Below are 12,043 nucleotides of genomic sequence, written 5' to 3'. Positions count from 1 at the left end.
CCTTTACAGAAAGAAAATCTCCCGCTTCTCAGCTCCTGTTGGTTAAATACTCGCCGGCATAGTGCTGGGCTGGCCCTGGGCAGTGATGGCTGGGGCATTGAGAGCGGCCATTGTCTCAACAAGGCCTCGTTGCATGGGTGGAAGAAAGGCATGCGAGTGCAATAAAGGATTGTACAAACACAGTTGCAGTTGTTAGTTTATGAACTGTAACCCAGATTTCCAGCCAAGTTATGGAAACTTTTCAGAATGCCTGTAAACCGCAGGCTGCTACTGAGTGAATTGTTTCTGGAATTTTAGCAGTTGAGAATTTTATTCACAGGGATTAACTTTTGATAAAGAGGTTTCCTTTTCCTTCATGTCACCTTTCTTGCAACAGTCTTATCTGCTAGGACACTTACTGCTACTCGGGCACATGCGGCCTTGTTTGTTGTCATTTCATGTATGAAGTGTCAATAAAGACCAGAAGAATGAAGGTCCAGGCTTTGGTGCAAGCCTCCAGAATGCTTGGATAATTTTTGGTATCCTTTGTATTACATTCCGTCCTCAGATGGAGGAGATAATTCTTACTCCATGGAAGAAACAAGTAAATAGAAGGTCTGTTTGGTCAACTCTGTAGTTTGAAATGCTACTGAGTAGTGGATGTAAGCGTGGCTATTAACAAAAGCTATAGCAGAAGGTAACTGACAGTTTTTATATTTAATTAGAATCATTATGGTGATGTGGCAAGACATAAAGCACAGAGCAATTACATGATTTTTTTCTTCCTGTTTTTCACTTTGCTGCTGCAAAACAGTGAAAGCATGAGCATGGTTAGAAAGAGTACTTAAAAACAGATGTTTTATATCTTCTGGCAGTATCTGAGACATCCCTTTCCGCATGTTTTTCTCTTCTCCCTCCCTCCCCCCACCCCCCCGTCCTTTTACTGGAGAACCTTATTCTTAACTCACAGTGGCATACAGATAAAATTCTCACTTTTTAATGGAAGGAGACTTAAGCTGTATACATTTATCTTGCAGAAAATGACTGATGACTCCGATGTTTCTTTAAAGCAGTGAACTGATTTGAAGTAGTACGCCTTTCAGTTACATGTAAAAGCTACCTCTTGCAAAATCTGTTTCAGAACAATAGTAGAAATTGTAATGCCACCATCTGATCCACAGTGCCATTCAATAACACAAAATATGTTGTGTTCAAGTCAAGACTTGAGAGTTTTGAAGAGCTGCGTTGCATGGGAGCAGGGAGGAAGGAGAGAGAAGATTGATTTATGTGCCCTATCTGGACTTCTTTTACAGTACTTCTCATGAAGGTTAGATGTTCACAAGCATAGGGTACCCTCCATTTTGTTTGTATTAAGATTGTGAGAACAGGTTAGAATGAAAAGATGTGCAATAGCTGATGCAAGGTGAAGTTACATTTGCTGCTTTAGAAATCTCTTACTGCTTGTAGTTCAGACCTGAGATCAACAAAAAGGTGGCAAGACTCTATTTTTCTTGTAGCTTGAAAAAATTCCACAAAAGTCCAGGTATCCAACTTTAAGCCAAAATCTGGTTTTATTCATACTGGTCATATAAATTACAGATGTTACCAAACTATATACAGAATTGCTCTTGTTGGTCTAGAAAATTATACATGATGCTTTGAGAGAAAATAATTTCCTATCTGCAGCTTGTTTTGAATCCCTCAGATTAATGAACAGAGACATGGTTGTTCATTAAAAACCTACTCCCGTGTATCACAGAAACATCTCATTACTCTGTTTCCATGCACCTGCTTTCAACTAAGGTCAGTAATATGGGTGAGAGGACTGAGTAAAAAAACAAGAAATGAAAGTAAAATTCAGGTCTTACTGATTCAAGGAGGTTATGTTTTCATCTCAGATGTCTAATTTGTACCTACTCAAGAAGAGTGTAAGGTGCAAATGCTCAAGTGTTCATATGCATTTTAAGAACTTTGTATGCGTGAACCATGTATTCTTCAGACAAGAATTAAATCTTGAATGAGCCTGCATACATCAAATACAATGGCCTTGCAATTACCCGTTTATTATTCTATTAACAGAATTTTTAGGGATAATATTGGGGGGAACCAAACAATGCAAACCCAGCACTAAGCAGTGCCTGAAAGAAAAAAAAAAAAAAGAGTATTTTAAAAAGGCAATTTACAACTTATAAAGAAGCTAATTCTTCTGCTTATTAAATGAGTCTCTGACAGACATGTAATATTGTGTCATGTCGTGCAAATTGCCCAGTGGTCAGCAAATGCTACAGCTCTTCAGTAACTATTTTCTAAAACTGCGCTTCCCAGTCTGCTTTTAGCAGATAGTATCCAAACTCTGTCAGGTCAGATTTTTTTTTTGTAGGCTTTCTGATAGTACTTGCTGTAGTATCTGAGTGCTTCATGCACAAATAGATTTAGTTCTGCAACTATTTTGTGAGAGGGGTAAGTTTTACTAACCCTCTTTTCCAGTGGCAAAATGGAGACAGCCTTTTTGACACCACAAGTTTTGTGTCTGTTACCTTTCTGGAACTCCCTTCTCTTTGCAGCCTTGCCTGCCTGCCTTCCTTCCACAACTTCTGCTGTGATGGCAGATAAAAATCTTTGCTGAAGGTAATTCATCTTTGAAAAAAAGCAAACCTCGGACACCTCTGAGACATTTGAACTTGGGGAGATGAGAATCTTTGCTTTAAAACAGAAACTAAACCAATGGTATACAAGATGATGATTAAACAGAAACTATTTAACATAATAAGTCCTAATTTCCTCAAACACATTAATGTCTTTAGTTATCCTTATATGCTGTTTTCAGAAGCAAAACCTTTTGTTCTTATACTCTCATATTTACAGTAATTCTAAGCATGTTAATTCTGCAAGTAAAATTTATTCCCACTGGACCCCACTGAAGCCAAATGACCTCCAAGCCGGAAAGGATTTGGCCTTTTATCAGTGAGGACAGCAATGTGACTTGCTGAAGGCTATTTGTAATCCCTAGGGAGAAAAGATTCCTGGTTTACATAGTATTGATAACAGAATGAGGCCCAAGAATAACATCATAATGGTTTCCGGGAAATGCTAATTTACAAAGATAATCAAAAAAACCTGCATCTTTAACCAATCTGGTGTTCACACGATTACTAATTTTTCCAGTATGTGTACTTCAGTCAGTTGAGTAAGGAGAACTCAGCTAGAAGAAAAGAAGGAAAAGATTAGTCTCATGACGATTACTGCTGTTCACTCAAAAGTAACTGCAGATAAAACCTTCCCTGGCTCTAGGTAACCGCAGTGTCATTTTGACAACTGGTAAGGATCTGAGGATCCTCTTTCTAGTTCTTTACAAAATACAGGAATGCTCACTGGAAAACACTGTGTGGGAGACAGCTGCAATGAAAATGATATATATTTTTATATGAACTTTTGTGGTTCTTGCAGCCTATGGACATGTATAGCAGGGTTCTTACTGGACTCTTGTTTTCCTGATGGGTAGGGGAATCTGGAGAGGGGGGAATAGAAGGGAATTCAGCAAGACTGCAGAAAGTGTATCTTGCTGAGTTACTGAGTTGTAGGATATTTTGTCCTGCTGCAGATTTCACTCTTGTTCTCTGCATCTCACACAGTGCTTTTTTTAATTGGCATCTCATGGAGGAAAAAGTACTGCTTTAATAATGCAGATTGTCTCCTTACTGTACTTAGCCTGCTCTTCACCAGGGTAGACTGTTGTGTGAATTTGGGATGATTAAAAAATCTCCATATTTTCCTCATTTCCAATTAGCAAGGTAAATAGAATGAGGAAGGAGTTCTTTAAAGATCTTCCAAAACATTTTTCTCCCCCAATTTCTGAAAGCATTTCTAGTAAGAGCCTCCAGAAATTGACCTACCATCTAGCAGCACTGAACCACTTTTGTAGTACTCTTAAAAATGGCAGCATGATTGTACTTGACTCTCCCAATTCGTCGCCAAACACATTCTTGTGCAGATATGACCCAAAACATGGCGATGGTCACAGCTCGTTTGGAAGCTCTGGGCAGAGCTGATTTGAGAATTACTGTGTATGCCAAAAGAAACTAAAACTGGGGCCTGATGATAAACAAAAGTGAAGCCAACTATTTCTTTCACTGCTGAAACTCTGGGAAATGCAAATGCATGCGTAGTTCACAAATGCAGTCTAGAAGGTCAGAACTGGTTTCGTATGTATAAATCAAACAAGTGAGTGGGGACATGTCTCACATTGGGTGTGGTAGGCTTTGATGCAGAATTTTTGTTAAGGCTACTGTTTCAGTTTTAGCTGCAGAACTAGTCATGAGTGCTATCAGAGAAAAAGGTGAAAAAGCAAAAAAAGATATTTTGCTCTTGAACAGATCTTCAGCTTGGTGTATATTAAAGAACTCTATTTGTATACAAAGTTTAACTGTGCTTCTGTTGACAGTCAGGATTCCGGTTTAGTTTTGTTCTGTTTTTTGTTCTGTTTGTGGGTGAGGAGGAGTGTTTACAGACACACATTTGAAGGGGAGTTGACAGGCTTTTAAACACAACCATTTTACGATCATAAATCATTGAACATACAGAAAACTAAGAGCTAGTATTAAAAAAGAAAACTTCCTTTTAAAGCTATTAAAGCTAAACCACTGCTGTGTTTTCTGATAGAACTCTGCTGGACAAATCCCCAGTGGGTATATACATCAGTGCTCCAAGTACTCTAAGCCACGATGATTCAGACACAATTTCTAGTCAATAAGTAAGAGGGAGATATTTTTAATAGGACATTGGTACAGTATTTTCCCTCTCTTTCTATATACTTAGTGAATGCTAGTTTTATTTGCTAGAGATGTTTTAATTGACTTCTTAATTTGGTACCCCATGTAGAAACTTGCAGCACAGAAAAGTTGTGCAAGTTGGCTGAATCGAAAATTTTTATGTTCCTCGTGCAGCTTCCCTGAGCAAGTCAAGCCCTTTGTGCTATCTACAGAACTGGTGTAACTGTTATGTATTTGTCAGTGTAAAGGCTTCCTCTGTGCAAGAACTCTGGGATCTTTGAATTATGACATTCATGGTTTATTGGCCAGCGTGTCAGACAATTTTGTGTAACACAGTGCTTCCAAGTACGCTTGCAGCATCCTGTCCCTTCTAGAATAGGAAACGTCTGCACCATTGTTGCAGAAAGTAATACAGCAAATGATGAAAGAGCTCTGATTTTTTCGTAATTGTACAAGCACCCTTTTTAGAACCAGCATCTGTGGTGTACATGTCCCATTTGCTTAGTATTAACTTATGAATGGAAAAGTTTACAACATACGGCAGTTTCAATCACTGTGGGACTCAGGTGTTCTCTCAGCACAGCATAAACACTTGGAGACATTGGAAGAAGATCTGATGGAGAATGTGGATCTGTAGAATCATTTAAGCTTAAAAAAAAAACAAAAACAAAAACCACAAAAATAATCTTAAAAGCAACCTAAATCCCTCTAACTTGATGCACAGCAGTGCAGTATGGTGAATGCTTATTCTGTTAGTTACACCTGTACTTGGGCTTGTTGGTGGCCCTGTAAGCACATGCCAACAACCTGGTATACATTTTAAAATGTAGGAGCTAGAACCCGAGGGAAGAGAGGATAAACCTGACTCTAGTATCAGCTGCTGGAGAGAAAAAGGAGACAGTAAAAGATAAGTAGATCAGAGCACCATAAAATCTGTATTCAATTTTTACAAGTGTTTTGCCACATGGATGGGAAGAGCACTGTAGAAGTGCTTTACTTCCTTTTCTTGTCTTTATCCGTCCTTGGCCAAATAAAAATGTGCGACGTGTTGCTATCCCAAACTATTTGAATGGGGGGAGGCAGGGAAAACTTTGAAACAGTGTGCAAGTTTAATAAAAATAACATTTGAAGTGTAATATATCTGTAAGGATACTTACATTTTGGAGACTGGGATAAATACAGAAGGAACATAACCTTTGCCTCCTCCATCTGAGGGCTTTGAGACTAGAAATAAATATTAGAGAAGTTAAATATTGCCTAGTAATTTTATTATTTATTTGAAATTGATTATCTGCTTTAAGTGCTGGAGACCATAGTATTAAAGAAAGAAATGCCTCTGTTTATGCTTAAATAAACAGCCATAAAAATGAGGGGAATTCCTGAGATTAGTCTTTCGAATGCAGGTGTTAGCCACATAAGGCTGTGCTCCCTTGATATGAATCGCCATTTCAGGATATAGTACAGCAACTGATGAAAGAGATCTCGGTGGGACTTCAAAAGCAAATATACTATAACTCTACAAGCTTGCTACTTCTGAGCCTTTAGATTTCAGTTCTGCAGATGCTTGTATGGAGCTCTATCTCTATGGATACAGCTTCAGCAATGTCTTTTGCATGAAATTAACCATAGACATAAATTTTTAGAGGATTGGAGCCTTAGGCAAAGTCCACTGAATTAAAATGAAGAGGAAAAACATTTGTAGCCTCCAAATATTTTTGACTGGCGTAGGAATTTGAATTCAAATGGAGTTGTAACCTTTTATATTCAAAGTCCAGAAGAATGTATATTATCTAATTTAAAAAATCAAGGCTTTGAGAGCTTTGTTGAGTAGGATCTGAAAACAGCCTGACTTGTAAGTTGGACAAGACAGGGTGTGGGCCTGAATGTATTTGGAGCCATTCTTGTCTAGCCTTTTTGTATTTTCCAGTGCACTTGCCAGGGGTTTTCAGGAACGTTGTCTGCCATAATAACTTTGTAATCACACAGTATGTTGGCAAAAGGCAGTGAGGATAAGTAACCTTTGTTATAGGGTTCCGCCGAATGAAATGAAGTAGTGCAGGTCTTCCAAGCTATTTGGAAAATACTGAATTTTCTTGATATTAAAGAGACAAGCATGCTACAGTGTAACACAATTATGAACCCAATAAGCAAGATGACTTTTCAGTTTCATCTCCTTTGAACACCTGAGCACTGAATTTTGTAATGCGTCAGGAGAAAAAAATCCATTTTTTTTGACTCTTTCTACCCCAGGATCTATTTCTTAGCTTCTTTTAAATATTGTTGTCATCACCTCTGATGTAACCTCTCAGACCAGGGATATATTTACAAAAAAGAAGCTGTCTAAATGATAGACAAGTGTTAAAACCATTCTCTTGAAGATGCCGATTAAAGGAGGCATCTTAATCTCTTCCTTCTCTTCCCACATTTCTCAAATTGCCTCTTGACTTTGCAGCTGCTCTGCAGAAAGGGTAAATAGAGAAATGGAGCCCAACCTTCATTTGGCTGACAGCTGTAGTGTTTGCCAAAGGCCTTATCTTTGGGAATGTCTGGATACAGATACTTCAGCGGGTTTTCAGGAACGTTGTCTGCCATAATAACTTTGTAATCGCGCAGTATGTCGGCAAAAGGCAGTGCGGATAAGCGACCTTTGTTATAGGGCTCCACCGAATGAAACGTTACGTCTCCTGTAAAAATACAAAGGCACCGTAACTGCTGATAACTGGCAGATCTGCATTTGCAGTTGGAACATATTTTTGTCTTTCTTTTGCAGTTTACACTGGTGTGGGTTTTACCTGTTCATACCAATGTTAGGATCTTTCCAGATGCACTTTCTGCACATGTGGAAACAAACTTAAAGCCTGCAGTAAGCTGGTACATCTCCTAATGGTCTTATGTAGTCAATATAAAGAACTGAGAGGTAGGCTTTCAGAGTTTTGGTTTGTGTTTCAGTAAATATGGTACTTGTATCTTGCCCAAAACCACACTAAGACATGATACTCATGAATTTTACTTTCAAACTAAAGAAACTGTGGCTCCTGTATTACAGGTACATTGCAGACTGTGAGGTTTATGTTATTTTTTTTAAATGCTACTTACCATTTTCTAACTGATCCACCCAAGTAAAGGTAATTCCACCCAGATTGCTTTCACTAAACCTTAATAAAAATGTTCCTGGTGTCTTGTCTTTTAGCAAAATTCGTTCCTTCTCTTTGCTTACAAATCCCATTACGTACCTGAAGTGTAAAAGGAAATCATGTGTTTACTTTTGGAGAAAAATACAGACTTCAATCTGTGCAGTGCATCTGGCCAAACCTTATACAGGTGTTCAAAGCCTGGTTAGAAAAGCTTTATAAGGTCTTGAAATTATGACAAAAGCTTCATGTCATTTACACGTGGAGTGTGACATTGAGCTTAAAGTACTATGAAGCACGATGAAATTTATCCCAGTACTTGACTGTACACTGACAGAACTGATAAAGAGATCTAAACCTGCATTTCTAAGAGATTCAGTAATGTTCCCTTTCAGCAAAAACTTCCAATGGGAAGAGGGAGACAGAAGTATTAAATTCTTTGCAAATTCTCTTCTGCATAGCTAAACCTGAGGTTAGTAAAGAAAAAAGATAAAGCAGAGAGAGATCAATATACAGCAGTTTCCTTGTTGCTCACCCATCAATCCAAAGAGGAAGAATGTGTTTTTTAATTAAGTCCAGGATGGCTTCAAGCCAAACCCAAAAGGTAAAAGACTTTCCAGGCAAATGTTCCTAATGGTTAAAAAAAGAAACAACCACAGAACACAAACAAAAACAAGACATACAAGAAGAGAATTGTGAGAGTGCTGTTACCCAACATCCACATGACAAGGCTATCTCAGTTTCTCAAGAATAATCTAGTTTGTTCAAGTGAGAATGGCAAATTTGAACTGCTGTTTTGAGTAACATCTCTCTTCCCACCTGACATAAAACCAATTGATTTTTAAGATATACATTGGAAGTGCCACATTTTTGAAGAAAAAAAATCACATTTGTTGTTTCTCCCTGGTTATGAAATTACATTTTGAGAGAAAAGATGATGAGAAAGTTGAACTTCCTTCCAAGGTTCTATACTTATTTAAACACTGTGGTTAATATGAATAAAATGGGTTTACCCTTCTTTGTCAATAACTTGTCTGTTCCTCATCAAAGTTACTGAACATTATCGACTGACTTGAATAAGTTAGGTCACAACTGAGCATATGAAAAACATTACTGTATGCTTTACGAAAAATGTGTTGTGTGCTTTGATAGCACAGTCTATTGGTCATTTACAGAAATATATAGGGCATACTATAATGACAGTTTGTGATATCTGTAGCAATGTAACTAAGCAGATCTCTTAGCCCAAGCTTTAAACTTCTGGAAATACTATTTTCCTAGTTCAGTTTCTACAGTGTGATTGTGCTGGGCTATAAGTCCTACATATGACAAGCAGGAATCTTATCAGTAGCATCAGAGAGACAGAGTTAGGCATGCGCGCGGGCGTTAAGGGATGGAAGAATGTAGTCTTACTTTCAGAACCCTACCTTGCAGAACTTTGCCCAGGATAGTTGATAATCATTGTAACTGACTTGTTGTCCTGAGGGAAAAAAAAAACCAAAACCAACAAACACCAAATGATGAGTCTATTTTTCTGAAGTTTGAAATAGATATATAGATATCTGAATAGTTGGGGTGGGGAGGAGAAGTACAGTACATCCAGACTTGGTGAGGGATTGAGAGGGACATGCTAAGGGGCTGTAGATCAGTTTTTCTGTATCCTTTTGAAGCAGCTGATAATGGTAGTTTTGGGAATATTTGCCTAAAGTAGTCTGGGACTTTGTTTCTGCTACACCGTGTGCTCGGTTTCAGTTTTTAGCCTGAGTGTTACTTCTCTTGGCCTTCACTCTACCTTGAGCTTCCATATTTTAAGGCAATTAATATTTCTTTCTTATGATTCTTGCTAATTCACAATGGCACCTCTCAACTCCACTACCTCCACTAAGCAAGAAATCTCATCTCACTGAAGTTATAGGGCCTCTTTGCTACGCTGTCACCAGAGAAACATAGGTCCCAGAACTAAACAGACCCACAAGGACGGGTACTTAAAATGAAACAAAACCCAAACCAAACCCCATAAGCAAACAAAAAGACTTGCTTTTGATTTCAGATGCATGAGATAATTACTTGCTAAGGAAACAAAATAACATCACAGTTCAGTGTGACTCTGATGCCCTCTTTCTTCAGTTTAGCAGCCTGGAAGTTCAAAAGTTGAATCACTTTGTGGTAAGAATAAGCTGACGTGTGCTTTTCTTTAAAGAAAAAAATGTCAGTGTGGCATTTTTGAAGTCAGCTCTGGAAGTGCAGGTCATGCGTAAAATCCTTACTTGTAAATATCAAATATAAAAGCCCAAAAGCAAATAAAATCTGTGTATTACTACACACTTACCCATAAGTTTCTCTGCCAGCATGTTGAGCTGCTCAGAATTGAGTCCACGACCAACATACGATGAAAATTGCCAGCTCAGTACTTCTAAGAGCTGACTTAAAGTGGCAGCAGGGGGATTGTTGAAGAAAGACAAATTCTGCAACAGAATTAGTGCTTTGTTTAGACAGTTAGCAACCATGAACTACACTGCAGGCTGTAAAAGAAGGCTGCAAGTACTTGAGCAGAATCTGGAAGTGTTAAAAATAAGGTGTGTGGGGGGGTTACACTGGGGCAAACATGTGCTGGCCCTCCCACCTACAGCCACCCAGCAAGGTCTACTCCGGTGCCTGAGCAGAGTGGTAGGGAGAGACTCCTAGAGAGAGTGAGAGTCTGTGTGTGTATCTTGGATGATAAAATAACTTGTTATGTTTCTGATATTATCATATGTTAAGACAGTGAAAACATGCTTAAATCCCATCCAATAAATGCAGGTATCCTCACTATAATGTTTGGTGCATGGAAATCTTAAACTGTTACATACTCATATAGCAACGTGTTGTTGAGTTGTTTGGCCCATCTTAGTTTTTCATTTGGTTTCTGGACTGTACATGTAATGAACATACTGAAGACTGCAGAAACTCTTTGGATTATCACAGAGTGATACGAAGTCCAGGCTGCTGGTCAGCTGGCCTGCCATCATTCTTATGCGCACTCCACGGTAAACTGTCTTACCCTTTCCCTCCTCTGAACATCTATGTGACTGCCACTAATCCCCGACTGAAAGCCTGAGAGCTACTGACAGTGCTGCAAATACAGTAACGGTGAGCGAATCTAAAATATGTGCTGAGCCAGCTGCAGCCTGAGAAAGAATGATTCTGCTTTTGCTCACAGTTAGAGCCACTAGAAGGTGCTACCTGACACTTAAAATCTTCTCCATAGAAAGCACTAGCTCCTATAAAATGCATGAGGGAAAGCAGCACATAAGTGCATTACAGACCCACCTATACACCTACTTTGACAGTTTTGAATTATTTTGTACTATTTACAGTTTTGGTCAACTGCATCCAAAAAAGACAAATTCAAACTAGAAAAGTTGTGGTGAAGGTCTATCACCTTTCCTTAGTTTAAGAGCTACTACTTTAGCCTAAAAAGGAAGGCTAAGTGTGCATATGCTTTTGTATCTGGGCGGGGAACAAAAGATAAAGCAAACAACATTAAATTATGATGTTGATAACAGTGTATGTGAAGAAAATAAGGCTGGTTTAAGAAGGAAACGCAGCCTTTTTATAATGAACATACTTGGTAACAAAATAATAGAAATGTGAAAATGCAGAAAGTCAGTACTTGCATACTGAAGACCTACCTGAGGATCGTTGGTTGACAGATTGTACCAAATAATAGAAGCCCAAGCATTGGGTAGTTGGCTGACATTGGAAATCATCACCACAGGCAAAGAGCTGGTCTGGTGGAAAGAATGAATGGGGTATGTAAATGCTGTCGAGGAAAGTGTTAGCGCTTTGTTATGCTTTGGTTTTTTTAGCCCCCTCCTCCTTCCCAAAGCATACGCTTCTGTCCAGTTCTGGAAATCTTGCGTCTGCTTATGGTTACTGCTAAGGTAGCATCGAGGATAGACGGACCTGTGGTCTGGCCCTGTGGTTCTTCTGTAAACTGCTGGAAAATGCCTTTTATTCTTGCCCCAGAAAATCTGGCTAGAATACTCACTTCCAAATTTATTGTCAATCCATACAGGCAGACCTGTGTTTCAAAGCTGATGGAGTGCAGTTCCTCGGTCACCATGTGAGGGCCCTGAGGGAGTAAGTGGGTTATAAAACTGTGAATGCACAGTTGCTATTTAA

At 38.7% G+C, this 12,043-nt stretch overlaps 1 protein-coding gene across 2 annotated transcripts in view; it reads right to left on the bottom strand.

The window, feature by feature from the left end:
• Positions 1 to 1,527: 1,527 nt before the first annotated feature.
• STAT4 (signal transducer and activator of transcription 4) overlaps positions 1,528 to 12,043 on the bottom strand; it is a 42,545-nt gene continuing 32,029 nt past the window's right edge. Inside the window, exons 15-24 of one of the 2 annotated variants that reach the window (XM_074829591.1) lie at positions 11,910 to 11,993; positions 11,551 to 11,649; positions 10,209 to 10,344; positions 9,307 to 9,359; positions 8,415 to 8,509; positions 7,845 to 7,981; positions 7,241 to 7,432; positions 5,906 to 5,972; positions 5,288 to 5,396; positions 1,528 to 3,181 (exon numbers count right to left, since the gene is read on the bottom strand). In XM_074829591.1, coding sequence (XP_074685692.1) covers positions 3,155 to 3,181; positions 5,288 to 5,396; positions 5,906 to 5,972; positions 7,241 to 7,432; positions 7,845 to 7,981; positions 8,415 to 8,509; positions 9,307 to 9,359; positions 10,209 to 10,344; positions 11,551 to 11,649; positions 11,910 to 11,993 — 999 coding nt within the window. In that variant the 3' untranslated portion in view covers positions 1,528 to 3,154. The remainder of the gene's footprint in view (positions 3,182 to 5,287; positions 5,397 to 5,905; positions 5,973 to 7,240; positions 7,433 to 7,844; positions 7,982 to 8,414; positions 8,510 to 9,306; positions 9,360 to 10,208; positions 10,345 to 11,550; positions 11,650 to 11,909; positions 11,994 to 12,043) is intronic. The other variant, XM_074829592.1, reaches the window with a different exon arrangement.

Source organism: Strix aluco, chromosome 6 (assembly GCF_031877795.1).
Source record: "Strix aluco isolate bStrAlu1 chromosome 6, bStrAlu1.hap1, whole genome shotgun sequence".
Taxonomy (NCBI): Eukaryota; Metazoa; Chordata; class Aves; order Strigiformes; family Strigidae; genus Strix; species Strix aluco.
Note: the sequence above shows the minus strand (reverse complement) of the source record. Positions and strands in the feature narration are given on the sequence as shown.